The 24,895-nt window shown below is 37.9% G+C and overlaps 1 protein-coding gene across 3 annotated transcripts in view; it reads left to right on the forward strand.

Annotated features, from left to right (window-relative positions):
* The window catches only part of apba1a (amyloid beta (A4) precursor protein-binding, family A, member 1a), a 48,370-nt gene that overhangs the window by 10,173 nt on the left and 13,302 nt on the right, over positions 1-24,895 (forward strand). For all 3 annotated transcript variants that reach the window (XM_043240561.1, XM_043240560.1, XM_043240562.1), the window contains exons 2-3: positions 5,788-5,907; positions 19,521-21,190. In XM_043240561.1, coding sequence (XP_043096496.1) covers positions 19,589-21,190 — 1,602 coding nt within the window. In that variant the 5' untranslated portion in view covers positions 5,788-5,907; positions 19,521-19,588. The remainder of the gene's footprint in view (positions 1-5,787; positions 5,908-19,520; positions 21,191-24,895) is intronic.

Here is a 24,895-nt window from a genome sequence, read left to right on the forward strand (position 1 = left end):
GTTCGTGTATAAAGCCTGCTGTGTTAATTCATGAGCACTTGAAGGTCGCTCCACATGAGAGCCGCTCTGTCTGGGATTCAGAGCTCATGCACAGTAGATTTTGGGGATGTGTGGTGGTTAAACCAGCCTCTGGCAGAGATTAGCCCGGCGTAATGTAAGGCAGCTTAATGCCGGGAGCCTTGAGACGATATAACCCCTGCCGCTTCAAAACAAAACAAGCATGTTCTGGAGCTTCGTTCAAGGAAAATCCTGCAAAAAGATTATTTAATGTTTGAGTAATAGGTGGGCCAATGACGTGCGAGATTTAAAAGAAAAGGGAAAAATTTTAAACGTCTAGTTTAAAATTCACGCCAGGTCCTTTTGAAATGGTCTTTGTATTCATGTCAATTGCAGAAGGCTTCAAAAAGCTTGCATCATTTTTAAGAGATGTTTAGATTGAATCACGCTAAAAGCATGTGAACACACACACACACACACATTTTTGTTGTTACACCACATGACATTCATGACAACTATAACTAATATCGTCTAGTCATGAAAAATGATATAATATTTTAAGTTTACACACAGTCAGAAGGGTCTGCAGAGCAAGTTTTTTCTGTTTCTTCAGGTTCATTGGATCATATGGCCTTATTGGTTACAAATATTTATAATCAATGAGGCAGTTTTGTTAAAAAAAAAGTTCAAAAATGTCATTCTTTTAATGAGACATGTTTCTTCGTTATATCAGGACAGTTTTATCTATTAGATATTTTTAACATTATGCCCCTTATAAATATGAAAATCAATTTTAACACAAAAAATTAAAAGGATGTTCAGACTGAAAAGGTGTATTCAAGGAATAACGTATGAATTCAATTTTGTCATATATTTTTGAATTCACTCGTGAGATGCTGATTTGAACGTTGAATAGCCAGACCAGTTCATCTCAAAAGCGCATATATTGCTCTGGAGGATGAGTATTTTGATGTTAGAAATTTCACGTGATATCTCAGTCTCCTGCTCGAGTTGTCAGGTGATTTGTGCTCACTGTGCTTTTAGCTTGTGGAAAGGTCATCTCTCTTCACCTGCAGCTCCAGAGGGAGTAATTACAGACCGATGTGACCACCCACGTCTCTCTTGTCTCTCACTCCCCTCTCTCCAAACACGCCGCAGAACTCATGCTCAGCTGAGACACACGGGTCCCTTCCCTTGTTTCATCGATTTTTATTCGAACAATTTTTCAATTATCCTAGCAACTTCACTCACTCTGCGGCAGCTCTCTTCTGCAGGACTAAGAATCGGTCCGAATATCCGTAGTATCGTCTTTCAAATAAATTAGCCAGATTTCTTTTAAATTCATTTGCGTCGCTCATATGTATTTTGTGCGTGCTTAAAGGTACAGTTCACACAAAAATGAAAATTCGGAACATTTTTGAACGCTTCTGTCATTCCAGGCCCGTATGATATTTCCTATCTGTGGAACGTAAGAAGATAATTCCGTTTTGAACTGTTCCTTTAACATGATCTGATGATACTGTTGACTAATCGCGCATAATCTCACAAACCGACGTAATCAGGTTGATCTGGAGTTCAGCAAAGCTACTCTGTTGCATTAGACTCCAGAAAGCCGAGAAGATAATGCGTACTGTATGCAGGCTTGTCTTAAAGAGATACACATGGCACCAGTTTCTGTCCCGCCTATTTTGTTGTGAAGAGCAGGGATAGAAAACAAAGGCCCTTCTAGATATTGTTGAATATGGTTAAAGATAGCATGTGCTCCTCCTCTCATGTTAGTCAATTTGATACGGTTGAACAAGCAAGAGAAAAGACGGTCTGACTTTCTTTCTCTGCCTACTAAAAGACCTATTCATAGATAGTTTGAGTCTGAGAAGCCATGCCCACGGACCGCCCACAGTGCCTTCGCTGGCCATCTGATGCATTTTCGCACTAAACTAGAAAGTACTTTATCGATCTGCTCTAATCTGATTGACTTTTTCCACTTGCGGAAATAAGGACGTGCATTTTGTTTTCCTTCAGCCCGTCTGGAAACAAAGATGTGTTTACTTAGCGGGTATACAAACCATCCATGAGCAGAACTGGACAGTATGTTCTGAATTATGTCTGCAAATAGTCAGTACTTGTAACCAACAGACGACATTTATCATTAAATTTCACCCAGAAATGAAAATCTGCTTTAAAAATGTACTCGGACCATCCAAGATGTGGATGTGTTTTTCTTTATCGGAACAAATTTTGGAAAAAAAATTAGATTTACAGCACTTTCTCTTTCTTACCGATGGATCCTGTGGAGTAAATGGGTGCCTTCCAGAATGAGAGTCCAAACAGTATCAAAATATGTCACAAATCACATATTGGTCTGGTATATCAGTTAACGTCATGTGAATTGAAAAGCTTTATGTACGTAATAAATCAATCAAGATATTTTTAACTTCAAACCATTGTTTCTGACTTAAAAGTCTTCTATTAGGTGAAAAATCATCTGATCTGAATCGGGAAAGAAATGCGTGCAAATCAAGTAATGTTTATTGATTAACAGTTCTAAAACAATAGAATTTATTCTTAAAAAATAGCGTATATGTTTAGAACTGCTTAAGTAAAAACCTGTTAAACGGTTCACTGTAAAGGACCATACCATGTACAGTGAATAATTGGGAACGGTTTAATATTGCTTTATATTTACTTCAAATTAATAATAAAAAAACAGTATAGGGACAGTACTACTTAAATCAGACCTTACTCCAGTATCTTGCCACTGTATATGTTATTTGTATTCATTATTTGAAAAATATTGCTAGAAAATAATTCTAGCTCCATCCAGTGACTTTATTTCTCTCAGTCTCTGTTAACGGTGTTAAAAGGCATGCTAAATGCTGTGCGTGCAGCTGATGGTGAACCTAGATGATTCTAGATGATGATCAAAATGCCCAGGACAATTAAAATGTGGAAATACAGTCTGTTTACAAGATGGAAAGGTGATGGTGCTCCTAGCATAACGACAGCTCATTACAGATAGTTTCATTCATATACATCGACACTACTGGCTTTTCATCATGAGCACATGTGGGATGGAGCCCCCTTTAGTCACACATTCAATTACCGCCGTCTTATCCAGTGCATAAAATGAGAAGAAAACAGTTTCTATCCTGCATGTGTCATATTATCTTTAGAAAGATTTTTTTTTTTTTTTTCTCTGGAAGCGAGATGGCCTGGTGGCTGCGTGAAGTGACAGGGCACAATTCCCAAAATCACAGCACTGGACATGAACAGATAGTGAAAGGAAGCAGAAATACGTCCATCACTCACACACACGCATGCGCGCACACACACATCGCTCACCCCGGGGTAGGAGCGCTGTTAACTGGTGAATGAAAAAAGCCTGGGAGAGGCTTTCACATAACACAAATTTAACTGCCACTGTCAGCTAAGGACAGATATGATGGAGCCTGTGGCCTAGATACTGGCAGTAGCCTAGAAGAAGCACTGTATGCCGGATGAATGTGTGCGTAACGTTCAGTAGCAGAAGGGCTGGATGGAAATGGTTTTTAGCACGAGAAGGATGCAAATGTGTGACTGCTTGTCAGACTATCCCAGGGTGGGTTTATCTCCAAAAATTTTCACTGAACGTTTGATTTGGAATCGCTGTAAAAGCAAAGTAGTGAGCAGATGACGTTTACTGTCCCCGAAAAACCTATTTAGCCGCTTGTTAGTGACCCGCTTTTTTCCAAAATAAGTTTAAAAAAATGTCAATAGGGTATTACTTACGTATTTTATGTTGTAGAACAAAACCAAAAAAGCTATTAAAAAAGCCCATTGACTTCAGGACAGTGGAATGAGATGCTAAAATGCTAACCTGTTTCTGACTTTTGGCTGACAAAAAATGTCATCCTTTCACTCTATTATATATTTCGGGGCAAGTTGTCACGGTGAAACCTGCCAATTACAGGATTTTTAAAACGAGACGCAACATATTATCCTGGTAAACGGCGTCTATCCGCTGTTAACACTGTTTGTTAAAATATTCCTGAATAGTATAATTGACTTTAGTCTAGTCATAATATCTTTCACATGTTTTATTGCGTTCACTGGACCTGCGAGTTGTCATTTATGAGATGCTTTAATTCGAAGTGACTTCCAGTGCTCTCGTTACAGGGACAACCCCCCCCAGAGCAGCCTGGGGTGAAGTGGCTCCTCAAAGCCTCAGTGACCATGTCTCATGATTTTACAATTACAAGTAATGAGACCACCTCCCCCCCCAATATGATCCCACAGTAAAAAAACAAGTACAGCACAAACATTTTTGTGTTCATTATTTATAGAGCTATGTTTTCAAGTAACTGTCAAACGACCGCTCACTTAAAGAAAAAAAGATAAAAAACTTTTTTACAAAATTTAACTGCAACAAAAGACACATAATATGCTTAAATAATTATTAATATTATATTAGTATTATTAATATTATCATAAATAGTCTGGCTTTCTTATGTTTACCACTGCAATGTTTTCTTAAAAAAAGAAATAAAAAAAATAAAATAAGCAGAACTAAAAATAAAAAAGCAGACTTGTGCATATGTTTCAAAAATGTATTTATCTTTTGGGTAAATTTATTATTTTACTTGAAATGCCATAAGCTGAAGTTGAATTTAAGGAGTTGTATACAACTATACAGCTGTCTGTAGGATTCCTCTCATATCTCTAGTTTTTTGGATTGAGTTTGGTGTGGCTGTGGGTTAAAGTGTAGAGTCACCTCGTCTGTTCTGCTTTGCACAGATTGAGAGTTGCATTCGAGGAGCTTCAGGCCGATACTGAAATAAATGTCAAATGTTTTTCAGTTTTACTTTGTGACCACCTTATGCATGATTAATAACGAAGGATGCAGTGCAAATTTGCTTTGCTATATTAAGTGCTTTGAGTGTTGGGTGAAAGCAAGCTTCATTTGGTAGTGCTCAGGTTTTTATAACTCCTAATCCATCCCTAAATATTATACTCCTTCACCGTTTCTGCCGCAGACATGAATGATAGCTCAAATTATACAGTGTGTTGAGAAGAGATATGCTACCGCTTTTCTAAAAAATCAGTCTTCCACCCAGCAGATGATAAAACCACATAGACTGACTCAAATTGTATCTAGAAACCAGAATGTAACTTGGGGATAAAATAGTCCTTTATTACCATTATAGTTCAATGATTAGGTGAGTCCTCAAAACGTATGGGGCAAGATTTACTAAACAGGGCAAATTGGCATTAGAGGGAAAATTCTGTGTGCGATTTACTAACAATGTGCACATCAAAAAACTGACACGGCCAGATTATTTCCATAATGACCAGCACAATCTACTCACCGCCTACTTTAAGGCATGTTTTTTGGCCATTAAATAATGACACGAATACCCCTAATTGCAAACTTTAGTAAATCTCGTTTTGTCATTCATTTTAATACTCTCCTCCCAGAAATTTTGCGCCTGAAAGGGAAACTCCTAAAAATCCTATAGCGCTAATTCACCGTGCATGTTTAATAAATCCTGACAGTACTATTTTAACGCTAAGTGATGGTTAGTGTTAGTGCAAGCTGTTAGTAAATCTGGCTCGAACTAAAATTTGCATCGGCGTGGTTGGAAGTACAGCTCTGGAAAAGGTGTTTTTACATTTATGTCTAAAGCAAAGGAAAATGTATAAAATGTATCCAGATATTTTCAACACTAAAATAAAATATGTAGAAACGGTTACAGTATAAGAATACTTCTCTGTCTCTGTATCTTCACTGAAATGTCTTTCCTCCATCCCCAGCATCCTGATTCTGAGCCCTGACCCTAACAACCTCAAGGCCCCCAACTCATCTACCTCGACGTCCCTCTTTACCCTGGTACTGGCTCTGCTTCACCCACAGAAGATAGATGAGCCTGGGAGGTGAGTGCCTGCCTCAATCGGTCGTATATTTGACAAAGATCCAATATCTCAGTGTCTGCGTTGCTCTTTCTATCTCACACGCTTTGGATGTTTTCATATCTCACTCAGAAAGTACTTAAACTCAAGAGCTTAAAATGCAAAGTGAACAGATGGACTGAAGAGACTCTGTGTCACCGAGTGAGAACTATTAAGAAAAAGAAGGTTTCAGTATCTTTTCCTCTCTGTTTGTAGACTAACTACTGATTCATAAATACAAAATTCCATTTTGTTTGGTTCCATCTTAAAAATATCGGCACGCATAAATTGTTTAATTTCAATAATTTTTTTTTTTTTTAATTACACACAAAATAATAATAATAATACGAAATTGAACTTGGATTTATTTCTTCATTGAGCTTTTGGGATTGCTTTTTGCCATGTAAGATACAAACCGTCCCTGCCTTTAATTTGGCTAAAACTAAGTGTCTTAGGAGGAGGCATAATTAAATCTGGATCAGCCTTTGGTCCTGAAGTGCACATATGATGTTTCCTGAGGCGTCTCACTAGGTTTTGAAACAGAGCATGACTTTCTCCTTCACTGATTGAGTGAAATCTGTCCTTAAACACCAGACTTTCATGTCCTCTCTAGTCAGGACAAAATGTCACTCTTAATCTAACGTGTTTTCTTGGTTAGGATGACATTAACTTTCATTTCTCCCTCTGTCCACCGTTGTCAGGTCACGTGGGTCTAGTCCCAACAGCAAAAACAAAAAACAAAAACATGTTTTCTCAGGAAGTTAGTTTGAATCGGAAATCATTTCACGTTGGGATTTCTTATCACTTTCCACTCTGTTTGGTTCAGTTCTTTTTAGCTAAAAATGAATAACTAGACTTCATTTTTGGTGGAAAAGTATTAGCAGTATGTGTTGTTGTAATTACAACAATTAGGTTATAATTACTAAATTTAAGCGTCTGATCTTGACTAACGAATTAGTGGATGTCTGTTTACGCCTTTGCACACAGACGTATTAATTTTGTTAAAAGGTTAAATTGTAATGACCGTATTAAATGCGTCCAGTAAAGAGCTTGTTACCGATTTCAGCACAGACACGCTTTTAAACTGTGCTTCTTATTTAAGTATATCTCGCAGCGCTAAATTAATCTGCTCTATCAGATTGCAGCTGGATTTGACTCTTATCCTCAGGCAATCCTTTTGATTTTCATTCTGCTTCAAGCGCAAAAGGTCGGGGAATATTTGTTGCCATTGCAACAGCTGTGCATTGTGTGATATAAATAGTGAGAAGAGGAAGAAGCAGCGGAGACAGACCACACCATTGTCATAAAGGGGGGTGTTGTCATTTAAAGCCTTACATCAGCTCTCATGGGGAAACCCAATAGCTTTTTACCGCTTGCTTTGTGTCGTTGATTGATCGTGAATTCCTGTGTTTGTTTGTTTGTTTGCATTTTAAACCTTTTACGGAGGGCACGTTCTTGATTTAACTTTAATCACGTGGAGTTCTGTGCAGGCTAAAATCTTCTTTCTTTCTTTCTTTCTTTCCTCATTCAGTATATAAAGTGTAATAAATTGGTTTGCCCAATAATTAAAATGTACTTATCCACTTTTTTATTTTTGAGTTTTTGACTTTCAAAATACTTTAATGGCGTTTCTGCTTCCTTTTTTAAAAGTGTGAAAGCACTTGTCTTCATTGGAACTGTTCGTAAATTAGCGAGCGGCACATTCTTCAAAAATTTACAGAAATGTGTGTTTTTTTTTTTTTTTTTTTTTGATGTTTTGGAATTACACGAGGATGATAAATGATCGCAGAATTGGTTTTAGGTGGGAAATATGCGAATCATTTCCGTAAAGTCTGTGGTCTGAGGTTTGACATTGAAAATGAGATAACTGGAGTCATCTGAGATTCCACCGTATTAAGCGGACAAGGAGAGGCCGTGAAAAAGCAGCAGAAACTATTTTAAGTAACCTCCGTGTTGGATTAGTATTGTGAAATTCAGCTGCACATGCAAATCTGCACTGGTAAGTGGGATGTTTTCATCAGATCCGCTCTTTCTCACAGGTGCTGTGATCTTTCTTTTGCACGCCGGCTGATATGCTAGCGTTACATCATCTAAGAGTTTGTTTGCCTTGGTTTACATCTGATGGATCAGCAGGCAGGCTGGGAGGAAAATTAACAAAAATCACTTCCAGGCTAACAGTAGCTCCTGTTGAAAGAAGATAACAGTGCTGTTTTCAAGCCCATATGTCTTAAAGGGCATGTTTTGCTAGAGACTAATTTTATAATGAAGGCTGGATTAACAAGGTTTTACCACGTAGCTCACCAAACGTTTAAATAATTAGCAATGCACGACACAAGTCATGTTCCTCACGCTCCTTGTAATTCACTTCCTCCAGTCACTGGTTTAGCCGGTGAATGAAATTAAAAGGCATTTAGGATTTAATTTATATGTATATATTTTTTTTATTTAACTTAATTTTAAACACTGTTGATAGTCTAAATCTTTGCCGCAGTTCTGTAGGAATCGTCACGGCTAGAGTAAATGTCCTTGACCTACTCAGTGACTGTAACATCATTCTACATTATTCTGACAAATATAATTATTTCAGTTGCTATGAGGGTTTTTATTGGCTGATCCAGTTACAGTGAGTCACAGGTCAGATTTGATTTGCCGCAGGCAGATGTGAGTGGGTGGGAGGAGGTTTAGATCTATGTATTGATTGGCTAAATTAGAAAAGTATGCTAATGTGTCTTCATTTACATCTTTTCTCAAAGCTTCCCAAGACGCTGTTTGAAATGAAGGAGAATTACGTCATTTTAATAGATCTTCCTTGAGGGAATAATAAACAATTCACTACACATGCTAACTTCAGCTGTTATTAAGAGAATAAAAAGCAGCATATGTCAGAGCAGATTTGTTTATAAGTGTTGTATTTTTTTTTTCAACATCGTACCAAACAATAAACAATAAAAGCATGAAAAACTTGATTTTTTTTTCATCAGATGTGATCCTGTTCTGCCTTAGAACCAGTTTCCTTAGTGCATTTCTTGGATCAGCACGGAATAAAGCACTTTTGACTAACATAGCTGTGTTTATTATCACAAATAATAAGGTGGCCTTTTGTAGCTTCATGGGAAGTCGGAGTGATATTACAGTGGGTTCTCTTCTTATTCACTTGGCATAGTAAATACACGGCATTGTGGAGTGAGCTGAGCTTGCTATCTGTCATAGTGTGACACCATCTGTCAGTGTGTCCAGTGTAGTGTGCTTTAATAGGCCTGAATCAGCAAACCAGGGGGTGAAGTTTGACTGGTTTTAATGGTTTTGTTTGACGCTTAATAGGACGTTCCACCCAAACACAGTCTGCCATTGACAGGAGCACTTAGGAAGGCTATTGTGCATCTCTCTCTCTCTCTCTCTCTCTCTCTCTCTCTCTCTCTCTCTCTCTCTCTCGGCCCACCGCCCCTTTACTATGACCACCACTCTTCTGTCAGTTTAATCTGGCAGTGGTAATCCTGTTATAGGAACGATTCGCTCAAACCCACCATGCTGTCAGTTTGATTGTATTTTTGTTTTTTACCGGGTGCGTGTGTAAAATCAGCCATTTGGAAGAGACTCCTACATTAGGAAAAACTGGTTCATTTTGTTTTGGAGTTGACTTGAGTTCATTGTGTGTAGGATAATGCGTTACGCTGATCCAGAGTCACTCTTGTTTCATGTTGGTTTGTATTATATTGCTAATTCACTTCCAGCCTCGAGGAGCCGCTCGGAGACTGTTTTGACTGATGTCATTGAGCTGTGTTTGAGTCACTCTCATTGTTCCTATAGAGGAGACTTCAGCTGCTGTGATTCACTGTGATACAGTGCTGCCTAGAATGATGCCTACCATGGAGTGGGTATAGCCATCGCTGCCTGTGATATCCCAAAAATAAGTACACATAATTTGGCAAGAACAGATTGGAAAGAACAGATACGGCATGTGCCAGAGTTGTTGAAAAAAGGTATTTATAATGCTATTTCATTTGTTTACAGATTTGTTTTACTTTATTTTTTATTTTATAAAGTATACATAGTTATGAATTAATTAATTTAGATTTAATCATTTCTTGTTATATCTCCCAAATTGTAACATAGTAACGTACAATATTGTTTAATACGTGGGGCCCGATAAGATTTTTAAAATATTTTTAAAAGAAGTCTCTTTCGATCATCAAGGCTGGAATAATTTGTTCAAAATTAATAGCCAAAAACAGCAATACTGTGACTGAAATAATATTTGCACTTTAAATATTTTTGCTATTTAATGTATTTTAATATGTCATTTATTCCTGTGATGAATTCTCTGCATCCATTACTCCAGTCTTCATGATTCTTGAGAAGTCATTTTAATATTTTGTTTTGGTACTTAAGAAGCATTTCATATTATTAATGTGGAAAGCAGTTGTTGATTTTTTTTTTTTTTTTTTTTTTTTTTTTTTTTTTTAGGATTTTTGAAATTCAAATTCAAATTTGATTGAACTTTTAAATAAAAATACAAAAGAACAGCATTTATTGAAATTATTTGTGACATTATAAAATAATTGAACAAATTAATGCGTAAACTCTTATTTGTGCATTTTTCAGACACATGAACAGTAAAATGACAAGACAGGACAAAACACAACAACCCAAACGAGGGAAAGAAAAAATCCATCATGTTCAGTTCACTTTTTGCAACAATATGACATCATAGACCAGGTAAAATAATATTATAATAAAAACAAGCATAGAATAATAATAATAACAACAATAATAATAATGGTTAACAACCTAGGCCTTTTACCTCCCAAAAGCAACGGTGTCAACTTTGTCGCTAGTTTTGACTAATAATTGAGGAAAAGAAAAGGTACATTTAAATGAAATTTTGAAGGAAACGTGAACATACTAAGATCGACACAAAAGTTTAGCAGGATCATGATTACGATAAAAAAATTACATTTCAAATAGTATCACCATTATTAGAAGTTTTTAGCAGGTGATTGCAAAGAGAGCTCCAAGAACTGATCTGTATTTCCAGAAATACTGTATCTAAGTCTTTCCACGTGCAGGGTGGACAGAAGTTCTGAAAAGTGGCTTTGACTTTTTCTTCCATTATTTGCTATCATCATATCATACTGTATAGGCAAGACTAAGACACTGCAAGGAAGCTGACCATGCAAGAACAGCTAAGCTTTTATTCATGTAGTTATATAATTGTATTTTAATTTCAAGCAGGAGCAACATCTTTTTTTTTTTTTTTTTTTTTTTTTTTAAAGTAACATATTAAAACCATGTTTTTAGTTTAGTTTGTTTTTATTTTTAATTAAACAACATTTGTTGACCATTCCTACATAACCCTAGACAGATCATCAGACGTATTTAGACGTTGCTCTAAAACCAGTTTGCTTAGGATGTGCGTTCAAAAGCTGACTGGACAACAAGGTATCTGCCCTCCGTTATGAACACAGCTAGGGTCTTTATCCAGTTTTAACCAGGTTTGATAGCATTTGTCTCGAAGCAGGTGAGTCCTGTCTGCGATCTTGAGGCAATGGTTAATTTCCTGCCCTTTCCACCACAGGGCCGTGGGCTCTAATGAATTGCAGTGTTTGTTTGCAGCCAAACAGCAGTGTGTCTTTATTCACAGGCTGCCCGACCCACACTCCCTGCCAGCTTTACAGACATGAGCGGCTCCTCTCCGCTGCGGGTGTGGATGAGTGAACGCGTCTGCTGAGTTTGGCTAACCACCCGCAGATGGGTCTGTAACCATAAATCTTTTCACTTCTGAGGGTGGTAAAGGTCTTAACTCATCAGTTTCCACCTCCTGGTTTGTTGCACAGAGATAGCATCGCGGGGAAAAAACACATATGCTGCAGTATTGTTACACATAAAACACGTTTTTTTTTCCCTGTGTTTAATACATGCAAATGATATTCTTTGTTATATTTTCCCGTCAAAAGAAGAACTGCCGGTTTCTCTGGTAGTGGGCGAAACTAATGCGCTAACGACCGTCTTATTGGCTGGCTCTCACCTGTTTTGATTTCAGCAAATCAATTTGAGTACACAGACAATCATTGTGCGTTTTTATTGTTATTAGTAGTAGAATTTGTATTGTTTCATTAAACAAAATAATTTTGCACCCCCTTTTTTATAGAAAGTGAAATATAGGTTTTATGATTGTACTAATTACTAAAGATTAAATTCATATTATAATGCTACTGTGGCGATTCTATTCCCTAGGTGTCTATAGAGAGTTGATAATATTTACAGTAATATATTGAATTTGAAATCTCAGAAACATTAAAATAGTGCAGATTAGACGGTTATTAGAGTGTTTTATTATAACACTGTATTTCGTGTTCATTTCATTCATTTAGCTTATTGTTGACATCCGAGGTATTTGACTTTTTTTGTTACTTTCCTTTGTAATTAGTCACTTTTATAATGACGTAACTCAATTAGTATTCGTGGGAAGTAACTATAACAAATAACTTTTTTTAAGTAACATGCCCAACACTGCTAATAAGCAGCTAGTTGACAGTGAGAAGTGTTACCAAAACACTTTTAACTAAAGATTACGAGAGAACCTTTTGTAATAAATAAATAAAGATAAAATGTGCCGAGATCGATCTTTTATAATTATTTTACAGGATTCCATAAGATTAAGAATTAATTTCATAGTGACCGTATTATACTATGTAATTTAGCTTCTCTGATTTTTGCCTTATACTAAATTTCTTTTCTTTTTAGTATGTTTAGATGGTTTACTGGTACTCACAACAATGACACTTATTAATTTTTCTCAAATCTCAGCCCACGGTTTGTCGTCTCCTCTCGTTGTGCTTTCTGAGAGCAGCAGTAGAGACTACACGCTGATTTGTCCTTGTGGGTAAGCCACTGAGTGAGACCTCCGCTGGGAACTGTGTGGGAGAGAGAGCTGCGAACACCCTCTGATTAAACCTGCTCCTCACACATACTGAAGACTACATGTGTGAGGACCTTACGTGTGTGTGTGTGTGTGTGTGTGTGTGTGTGTGTTTGAGAGAGAGAAAATGGCATGGTGTTTTTCTGTATCAGCAGTCCTTTTTGTCAGTTGGCTCAGCTTTTGCCAGCTCCTCTACTTTGATCAGTGACCTTCAGCACGTGTTGAGGCTGTCTTCTCCTTCTCCTTGTCTTTTCGTAGCTCAGGTGAGCTTTCGCAGTCATGCTGATTTTAGCCCACGCCGCACGTACGGCTTTCTCAGGGTTATTTTCAAATACTCATTTGCATAACATCTATGGGTTTTGCCAAGTACACATCTTAAGCCCTGTGTGTTCGTTCTTTGATGGAGATACGTTGACATTTTCTCTTTCTTCAACATACAGGAACTGATAGATGGTTGTAGAGCTTGAAAGTATTTTTCACAGCTTGGTCATTCATTGGAGGTTTTGTTATAATACGAACCAGGGGGCGTGTTACAGAAGGATCCTAACTTTAAAATCGTACCTTATCTGTCGTGTAACCATGGTAACCAGGTAGGACCACATTTAGGACAAAAACATTTCTTTAGGACAATCCAAGGGCTGAAAAAACACTGGTATTATGTCAAACAGTGGTATTATATTTATTAGTAGTTGAAGATGTAGATCTTTAATGGTCTTCGTGGACCTTCAAGATGTTACATTTTGAAGACAAAACACATATTACAGATAGCACAAGAACTGCGTGTCACAGAGCATTACCGCTTGTAGTGAAAGTGAATACAGGCCCGTTCACACCAAGCATGATCTCTATAAAGATATAGAAGTTGTTCTCAATATCAGAGTTCACAGCCACAATCCATCCTGCTATAACGAGCTTGAGACGCACATGCGCTTAGAATAAACAGACGGCATGTTGTTGAAGCTGTACCTTGTATCTTTACTTACCCTCTTTGGTGTGAACGGGTCTCATTTTTTTGCAAAAGGCACATTTTTAAAGTAATGTATTCACTATTATTTTATTTATCTCATCAGCAGTGCAGTGTCGGTTGCTTGGTAACAGACCCGAGAGTGGATTCAAACTTGACTGTGCAATTTAGGATCTCCTAACTAGAGATAAGATACGATTTGGTGAGATAGGATAAGAATCGCAAATCAAGCTAAGATTTGTTTCTGTAATATGAATTTGTGAAAAATACTAACTTAACACATCACACGTTAAGACCTAAGAAACTATAAGAAAAGTGCCTATTATTTTTTTATAGGTTAAGCATAAGTTCTCTTTCAGTGGCAAAAAAAACATGCATTAAATGCAATTTAAAACTGGCTAGGACACATACAGAAAAAGGACATATGATCTGTGATTGATAACCGGAAGTTGTTGCTACACATTATACTAAAATGGTTTGACAAACACAGTTTTTATTTCCTGTTTTTTCCAGTTTAGGTCTTTAGTCTAGTCTTTAGAAATGTAGTTTTTGGAAGTTATGCTTGCATATTTCAAGGTGATGTTCGGACTACTGGAGAGGAAAGAGTTACCCTGTGACTCTCTGAGAGATGGTGTGTGTGCAAAATCAATAATGGTAAACAATCATCCCTCTGGGATCACATTGTTAGGTCTGTCAGTCCAGTTTTGATTGATTTGCCTGACTCACCATTGCCAAGAATCTCTCTCTTTTTCTCGTTCTCTCTTGTTGGGGTCTCTCCAGGAAGGATTCTGTGTGAGTCAGTTGCTTAGAGAGGAAAGGAGTTGAAAGTTTTCACAGTCAGACATTTTTCTGCAATCTTTGAACACCATCCTAATCAGGCTGAGGAGGGGGATTCACCACAGCAACTGGAGCTGCGGCTTCCTCTGTGTGCTGCCAAAAATAATCTTCCCAAGCAGTATTTGTGTCTTGTTTTCCTGTTAAAAATTCTAAACGTCCTTGAAACAACATACAGTTACTTAAGAAGCAGATTTGTGTATGTGACTGCACATAACTAAATGAACTAAAATTATATGCATCTATGACTGATTTTCTAGTAAAATATCTTTAGGTATTTACAATGTCAGAAACAAATGACTGTTAAAAAAAATCTTTTTAATAATTTTGTATTGTTAGAAATACAATTTTTTGTAAATTTATTTAAATTGGTATTATTGGATAAAAAAGCCTCTCCCTGTCTAGCTACTATTTACTTTAAACAATGCCTGAAACTTTGTGTTGCAAGCACTTACTGTGTTTCCATTTATAATTAGGCCTGGGTATTGAGTTTGATGCTTTTTAGGTACCAACTGAATTGCCTCGATACCTAAGGGGTCACTCTTATCAACGTCAGTGAGCCAACAAGCCTGCAGCACTAGTTGGTATAGTTGGCAGATTGAACATGTACAGAGCGGCTTGCTCTCTATACCTCTCACGAGATTGCTAGTTAAGTCGAACACATACTATGGGAAGCCAAACAACCCAAGCACAGGACGAAACAGCGCAGTATAAAAGAGATCACAAATTCTTTAATCCCTGCGTTTGGGTTGTTTGGTTTCCCATAGAACACACCGCTCAGAGATGTGGCTCATATGTAAGGCGGTAGTATGAGAGCATCCCAAGGCTACATTACTGGTGCATTTCTGATTTTTTAAATAAAAATGTTCCTCGTCCATACTGGCATTTCCAGAAAAGAAAAGATCGACTGAAAGAGTTGTTAATTGTGTTAAAGTTATGCGACCATTCATGTACACACTGTGGCATTATGCTACATAAGACAATAAATAAGATTTGTATTCTGCTCATTTCATTTCTGCGTCATTGAGTGTTTGTAATAACTTCAGATTGCCGTCTAATTATGTTTTTTTTTTTCATGTAATGTTGCTGAAAAATATTTCCTCCGAGTCAGAAGAGCAATCTTCGAACAGGAAATACAGGCAGACAGCTTGAAACTGCTAATGTTCATCACTAATTCTGTGGAAAATAATAACAGAAATGATAGTACTGTCTGTGCTATATGCGTTTTAAAATGAACACGCAGTAGTGTAAATGTACACTACATGCTCAGGAGATGAGGCTTTGAATCTGTATAAATGTCAGCAAGCTGATAAAATGTTTTTGAGGTAATGTAATCTTGTTAAAACGGATTTCATAAAATAGGTACTGAGAAAGGTATCGCTCAGGAACTGGTGTTGAACTCAAGGTTTCGGTATCGAAATCCAAAATTATTTTTTACAAATATCCAACCCTATTTATAATGACTCACTCATTGTATCGTTCAATTGTAAGTGGCTTTGCACTGATTTATGCATAAATCAAAATTTAGTTGGTTTTCCAGTAAATATAAGTCATAAATAAATTGTTATAATGCCCATTCAAAGAAAGATTTTAAGGAATATATATTTTAAGTTAATTTAATTTGCTAAAACAGATTTTTCTCAAAACATTTGGCCAATTGTTTTATTCTGTAAAAATATTATGCCTGGTAAAAATTACGACAGAGATAGATAGATAGATAGATAGATAGATAGATAGATAGATAGATAGATAGATAGATAGATAGATAGATAGATTTAGTTCTAAATTAATTTATTTATCAATGTATCTTTAAAACAATGTGCATTTAATTCAGAAGCAAATCACTGTAAAATAATTTCATAGAATATTCATTTAAAAATATATTAAAACATAGTTTTCTGTAACAGCATTTCTAATTTCAAAAAAAAGCCAAGAAATATTTCTGGGAGAAAGCAGTTATTTTGTGTTTGTGTTTCTGTGCACCTGTCTTTGCGTGTATGGATGTTTTTTGGCCTCTGACTCAGATCATCAAGGTGGTTGCCCTAAGGATTTTGTACATGTTTTGAACTAGAGACAGGAGGGAGGGGGGGCTCACTGTCATTTCATTTCCTCTGGCATTCCAGCACCTTCTCACCTCACAGGAACACAAGCACCGTGACTTCTTTCTGACATGATATCTCTAACAACATGCCATACACCGTCATGCATGGAAACAGACGTCACGTTTGCAGCAGTGACTCATGTTTCACTAGGCCGTATGCTGCACGTTTCTATCACCTCTCTCCTCTCCCCATCGGTTTAGAGACGCTGCTCTTCATTCTATGTGAGCTGTCAGTAAACTAATGAAACTGTGGCTAATTGTATGTGCTGATTAATATGAGATCACAGCCCGTCTCAAGCATCGTCTAATTTCAGATGGAAGTCTGCCGCAAAATTTCAGCCATCATAATGGCCCAAAAATGTCAAAAGTTTGGTATTTAGTAAAGACATTTGGACAAAGCTGTATGATTGGCTGTCATTGCTTGTGAGCGTTTAAAAAAATTTCCCTGAAAGAAAAATTCCTGGATCAGTACCAAGTTAAGCTCAGTCAACATTTAGTAGTATTATGATGTTAATTAGGCTACCTTATTAAATCTAATTTTACAATTTTGTTGCCATCACAAAAGCTTTACAACGCTTAATGTGCTTATATGAAACAATAAGTTTTATCTTTCTGCTTTTAAGTGCTCCAAAAATAGGCCTTATTCACTCCTGCTATAATCAGAGTTTGTAAACGAGGTTGCTTTATACTGTAACTTAAAATTCATGAATCTGAAATAAATGAAAAAGAAAAGGTAATTGCGACTTTTTATTTTTCAATTCCGACTTTTTTAGACATTCCACAGTGTTTTTCTCAGAATTGCATCATAAAAACTTTCCGAATTATGACTTATAGTCAGAATTGCAGGATATAAATTGTGAGTCAGGCTTTATATTCTGAGAGAAAAAGGCAGAATTACAGGAAAATTAAAAATCTATATTGTTAGATTAATGTTGAAATGACCTTTTTTTCATTTTTAATTTCAGTAACTGAAACCGGCATCTGTAGGGAATACATTTTCACTATTAACTAATATTTTCAATATTTTTGAATATAGTAGAAATGTAGTGTCTCAGGGCACAGTTCTTGGACAACTTCTCTTCTCTGTCTACATGGCATCACTAGGTTATGAAACATGGCTTTTCATATCACTGCTATGCTGATGACACTTAACTCTACCTCTCATTCCATCCTGATGAACAGGACCATTGCCTTCAACCCTCGCCAAGACAGAACTGTTTGTCATCCCATCATTTCATCACTGTTTCACCATCCAGTAACTCCTTCAAAAACTGCCAGAAACCTTGAAGTTGTGATTGATGACCAGCTGTCTTTCTCCGTCCACATTGCTAAAACTAACCTGTCCTATAGATTCTCTTTATTCAACATCAAGAAGATCAGACCAGAGAACATGCTTCACAACTCTTTGTTTAGACTTTTTGTTTTGCCCAGACTATTGCAATTCGTTCTTGGTGGGTCTTCCAGACAGTTCTATCAAAGCTTTACAATTAACGCAACCTTGTGTCAAAAATATATTTGTTTCAATTGCTCTGGAAATTCTGTGAAATCATTCCTCTTAGACCACTAAAATATCCAAAATATTTGTTTTTTAATACATTTTATTTCAACGTGACTAATCAGCTAGTTGCATGTCAACGGCCATCCTGTCCATCCCTTTTTTTGAGAAGCTCCTCTCTTGTTCACAACAATGTGTCACTGTCCCCTACTCTGGCACAGTTTCTATAAGTAGGTCACATGTAGTCTAGTCTAGATAATAGTGCTGTCTTTCACTTGTACCAAATGTACATGAATACCCTCAGGAACCCATTTAGACAAGTGTTATTTGAAAAAACATGAGCAGTCAGAGTGCTTGACAAGAGTTTGAATGTGAGTTCTCTTATTAAGTTGATTTTTATTATCTTAATTAGTGTATTTTGCGGTGCTTATCAACTCATATCTATTGTTGATAGGAGTTATAAGAGGTATCAAAAAGGAGGTTTAGGGGTTTTTTTACAGCTCTTTGCATTTCTACTTGTTGTGTGATAATAAATGATGAGCTTACAGTAAAGGAAGGTAGAAATAATTGAATATTTCTCCTGCCATAAATAAGTACCTTTTTTTGATAGATTGTGACTGAATGTTGGAGCATTTCACCGGTTGGTGCATGTTTGAATATCCTCATATCTTTTTACAACAACTACAGAGGCAGATAATCTTGATATGTGGTAACAGTAAATGTCACTATGAATAAAACATCAGCTGCAACAAGGTTAATGATGGATTTTCCCCTGATGATTGTTCCGAAATTTGTCTGTAGGTGAACTAGACTTAATTCTCATTGGAAAGCGTTTTAGAATCTAATGAAGCCCAGACAAGTGCTCCAAGTATATTACTTAATGACATTTTGTATTAGGCATCTGATATGACTATAGTATATTAGATTTAGATTCATTTCATGTGGTATTTCATAAATCTTCATACAGAGAGAAAGCACATTATGTCATAAGTAAAAATTATGTTTTAAATAGTTTAACAAGTGCCTTTTTAATTTAACAATTTTATTTTGTCTTCCTTTCCATATTAAGAATTTTTTATTTTCAAAAATTAAACATGTTTTACAAATAAAACTTTATTTCTTTATTTTAATTCTAACCTATTTTCTGTGAGTATCATTCATTTCTTTGTATGTAATACCTGAGGGAAAAAACTACTGAGTGCACCTTTAATAGACTGCTTCAATGATCTTGCTCACTGAGTTATTATTGTTTCAAGGTATATGTCTGTTTTTTGTTTTTCTGCAGGTGGTGCTTGAGTGGAGTCCTACTGGGAGAAGTAATGCTCTGTGTGTAGACCTTCCCCTATTCTAATCATGAGCCACCAGGAGGCGCCGTATGGTCAGGAGGCGAGAGAGGCGGCTGAGGCAGACTTGGAGCGCCGGGGCCCAGAAGGCCAACAGCCTCCCTCATCCCACCGTAGACGCCATGACAATGGAGATGGCAGCTCTCGCTCCAGTAGATCCCGCAACCACCACAACAACCATGGTATGGAGAATAACCACTACCAGTCCCAACAGCAGGGGGCCCCACGCTACCGCAGGTACGAGGGATCTAACGGAGGGACGAACCGTGCACGTACTACAAGGAGGACTGCCGAAGAAGGTGACACTGAGCAGCAACCTGTTCAGCAGCCCATTCCGAGACCTGCAGTGACACGCTACCGCAGACAGGGAGACAACGAGGCCCGAATCCGGGCTCAGCAACAGAGACAGCGACAGCGGGAGAGGCAGCAAAGAGACGCAGAGAGAGCTGAGCAGCACAGGCTGGAACATCAGCAGCATGTTGTCTCACCTACACAAGCCATGCCGCCCAGTAGAGAGCCTGAGGAAGCTGAGGAAGACGAGGGCGACGGCGGCAGTGCTTTGGCCCGGTCCGCCAGCACTGAGAGCGGCTTCCACAACCACACAGACCGGGCTGAAGGGGATGCAGTCATGGTCCTGGAAGCAGAACCTGAAGACGAAAGCACATACGGCATCCCACTTCGCCCGGAATCGGAGGAGTATACAGAGAGCGCAGAGTCAGAGCAACAGCACGGTGGTCCAGCTTACCTCCAACCCCAATACCCACCTCAGCCACCGCCGCTACCTCGAGAGCCCCTGCCCAATGCTGAGAGGCCCCATGATGCAGAGACGCTTAACCCTAACTACTCTAATTATGTTTACACTCAGCCGATGTACCGCAGTCCCACCGGAGCAGGAGAGGTCCGTGAAGGTGGAGCAACAGAAGACGAGCCGTACTCTGAGCCCTATGCTGAATACACCCTTCAGGAGCATGTTTATGAGGAAATCACAGACACCCCTTCGACCAAAGCCGAGGGGCAGACTCCACAACAACGCAGGGCAGAGTTCAGGCTCTTCGATCGTGACCTCTACCAGCAGCAGGAGGCTGTTGGGTCCAGGCTCCACCACTACGACGAGCGATCCGACGGAGAGTCGGACAGTCCCGAGAAGGAAGCAGAGTTTGCCCCATACCCCCGTGCTGACAGCTGCGAACAGGATGAAGACATTGACCAGATTGTGGCAGAGGTTAAGGAGAGTCTGAGCTCACAGAGCCTGGAGCGCGTCGCCATGGGTCTGGACAAGGACGGGAATGAAGAAGAAGAGTGGCCTGAGTCAGAGTCCCATGGTCAAATGGAAGAAATCAAACCCAATGAGCCAATGGGCGAAAGAGAGAGTGTAGAGCAGTCCCTTAGAAGTCCATCAGAAGAGCCAGCTCCAGTTGTTAAGAGCAGTCGTGAGAAAAGAGATGCTATCTCACTGGCTATTAAGGACATCAAAGAGGCAATAGAGGAGGTGAAGACAAGGACGGTCCGCTCGCCCTACACGCCAGACGAGCCCAAAGAACCCATCTGGGTAATGAGGCAAGACCTGAGTCCTACGGCAGAATCTGACCTGCAGCCATCTCTGGGGGCTGATGTGAGTATGAGCTGCGCCATGTTCTGTTGATGCTTTGCATTTTAGGTTTCGTAGCATCATCACTGCTGTTGTTTCCAGTTTTATTTTTGTAGTAGAATTGTGCTTACAAAGTAAGCACCTTAAGGGACAGTAAATCTAAAAAAAATTCTGGCACCCTGTACTCCTTCCAAGCCTATAGGGCTTTCCGTAACCTTTTATACACTAATAAAGATATGTTTTTAAAAACTTGAGAGGTTTCTGTACCTCAATAGAAAGAACATGTGACAAAACATCCAAAAAAAGTTTTTTGATTTTTTTTTTTTTTTTGCACACAAAAAATACTCTCATAGCTTTAAAAATATGGTCGAACCCCTGCTTTTGTGCATGGGAACATTTAAGTTGCTCTCCATGGGGGGGGGCAGAAATTTAATATTGTAATCCTTTTTTAGAAGATAACTGAAGGTCTTCCAGCATTGGAACAGCATGAGGGTCTTACGGGTTTGGAATGAATTGAGGGTGAGAAAACAATGACAGGATTTAAATTTTTGGGATCTATCCTAATAAGCACATTTACTGTATATTATACATTTACATTCTTCATCTGTTTGTCCAAGTATTCATGAGACAGTGCAAATTTTTGAAGGATTAAATGCCCATCACCTTTGCTTTCCTTTAGAGCAAGTGCTCAACACAGAGACCATTTGTAGCCCAGGTCAAGACTTAGCAAAAATCGGATGAGTACATTTTCAGTGGGTCCAAAACATTTTATTCTGCTTTTACACTACACAATTTTAGCCCTGATTCTTCTGTAATTTAGCCCTGATTTGCCAACACTTAAAAAAATGAGCCTTGAAATCACAGGCTTGTTCAAATGAATGATCACAATGTGTGAATTTTTAAGGACATGATCTAAGAGATGTGTTGCAGAAGCCCAAGAACAGGTTACACTTCTAGACTTGCCTGCGAATCATGCAGTCATGCAGTGTAAAAATGATTTATAAATGAATTATTTTTAGGTCTGTTGGATTTTCTGGAGTTGTAAAATATGTGGGCAGCATTAGGCCGAGTGAAATTGTAATTGTATATTTTTAATAAAATATAAGATCATGTAATTAAAGTGCCTTTAAATCTAATATCACAAAATTAAATCCCAAAAAGAAACCGGTTTCGCAAACATTACACCCTTCTGCAACTGGGGTTTGGCTTTTGGGTTTTGATGGTTAGCATGGGTAGATGCTGTAATTACACATATCTGAGGACAAGGAAAGGTTTCTCCATTAATTTTGATTTAATTGTAGGTCTGTACTCTGACAGAATAATAAATGATTTGTAAAAATATCTAAATCATTAATATGTCATTATATAATAGTAGTGTGTCACTTTTAGTTTCTTTTTTGTTGTTGTTGTTGTTGTTGTTGTTGTTGTTGTTGTTTTTTGCAGGATTCTGGTGGTTTTCTCACGGTTTCTCACAGTTTGTCCCTGACTGTCCCTTTATATGAATCAGATTGCATGAAACAATTGAAGAACCACTGCATTTTAATCGCAATCCAAACAAACATTCTACATTATATTATATATAATACACTATATTAAAAATATACAGCAAAAACAGAGTCGTCTGACCTTGAAAAAAGTGTTAATTAAAACATCTGCAGTAAAGCAAACAGCAGACGAGCTAAAAGAGAACCCAGATTCACTCTCTGCCAGCAGGTGGTGCTTCTGCGATAGAACGGTTCCTTGGTTACTGCTATAAACAAAGCAGAGCTGCGCTTTTAAATACTACATTAATATGCATATAGCATACATGGACGTAAGATATAAAGAAGATACCATCTAAAGTTTTCTGAGGCCAGTCAGTTTCCCTCAAAGATACATTCGTATAAACCCCTCACTCCCAATTCAGTATTTAGGTTTGTCTTTGTTCTTTGTTCCAATATTTTGTGCATCGTGGCCAGTGACCTTGCTTTGCCTGCTGCAGTATTTTCTCCTGTTTGCATTCATTTTCAGTGTCTTTAGCTTCTGTTAACAGCTGTTTAAACTCGGTTTATTTGCCCAGTTAAAGAATTAGTTGTGCGATATTAATATTCTCTAACCATTAATCAAAAATGTATGTAGTTAACAGATCTCCTGTCATTTCAGGAGGCTGTCTACATTGCTCAGCCATTTGTATTGTGCATTTTTTTGTTTTTTGGGGGGGGTTATTGTCTACGTAATTCAAACCGGTTTACAGTTTGAATCAGTGTATCACCCAGCAGTTTGTTTGTTTACCAGTTTATATATAATTCACCAGTGCCTAATTTTTAAAGGCCTCTTGAAATTATGAAATGGATATTTTTCCATGTCTGCAGTCATTAGTCAAGGATGATAAACCGCTGGAAAACACAGCAATGTTTTAAGCAATGTTCCACATAAAGCAAGGAATAGAAGAACGTTTTGTCATTTTTTTCGAATAGAGTAATTAGGCCTATTTGGCTTAATGTAGTTTACTTTCCATTAAATATTTGTAGCAGGTGCAGCAGAAGACAAGGGAGGATGTGTACAATTGCATTGTTGTTCGGCTCGGCTGAGACAGCCATGCAGCGTGAATCGCTTCGTTCCTCTGGTCGTGACTTCATCGCTCTTTCACTCTTCTTTTCTGGAGAGGACGGTGACACACGCTAGTCTCTGTCTCTGAGTGGTGCCTGCCACGGCGCCGGACAAATTGCACGTCGCTAGAAAATGAAGACTGCTCGCACTCATAGAACGGATCTCCTTTTCCTTGGCCTGGAGGGCTCATCTGTATTCTGTGAGTGCTACACATGACCAGCGTGTGCAAATGAAGCTGTCCTGCTCCTCAGCCACAACAGACGTTGTCTGAACAGAGCAGAGAGAGAAAGATGAGCTCTCTGTATAAGTAAAGCAGCAAAATTACCATGTCTTTACTTGATTTACTTTCTCTCTCATGCTCCTTATATCATCCCTCCTTCTTTTCTTCCCATTAGCTGTGATAAGTATTACTCATTTTATTAACGTAATGAGTAAATGTCATTCAAGTGTGCCTAAGGTTGGTATTAACCTAATAGTATCATCTTATGATGTGTTCTTGAGATTTTTGATCTCTTCTTTTTTCCTTTTATGTAATTAATAGATTCCGTGGTGCCTAATTTTACTCAATCACAGTTGAATCAGTCACATTGTCTATTACCAACACATTACCGAGATAAACATACTCTGTCTCACTAAACAAACATTGCAAAGCCCAGCTCCTCTGTTGCCTATTTCGACAGTGTTAATTAATCACCATTGTTTGTCTGAGCAGTATTCATGAGCACGAGGCCTCATTTGGAAGCAGTTCTTTGGGATCGAGGGCTTTTGGCACTCTGATGAGAGTGAACATTTCCTTGTGCATTCAGAGAAAAAGTAAAGAATTGCACTTAATTGAAAACTCCCAGTGGGAGTTTAAAGAAGACACCAGCCTCCACCCACTGCAATTATGCTGAATTTGTAAATGATTGTGCTGATGATATTTTTTCAGGGTTTATGCGTAGCTTATTATGTTTGCACTCATGTTCTACAGCATATTGCTATTCAGGTCACTATAGAGACTGCATTTCTTATAGTGGTTGTAGTACTTATTTCTCGTTTATTTCAAATTTAAAATTTTTGCTTTTGCTACTTTTTTTTACAGTACATGTACTTAGATGTACTTACAATATACTTATGGTATACTTACCCAAGAAAGTACTG

Source organism: Puntigrus tetrazona, chromosome 5 (genome assembly GCF_018831695.1).
Source record: "Puntigrus tetrazona isolate hp1 chromosome 5, ASM1883169v1, whole genome shotgun sequence".
In the NCBI taxonomy this organism is placed as follows: Eukaryota; Metazoa; Chordata; class Actinopteri; order Cypriniformes; family Cyprinidae; genus Puntigrus; species Puntigrus tetrazona.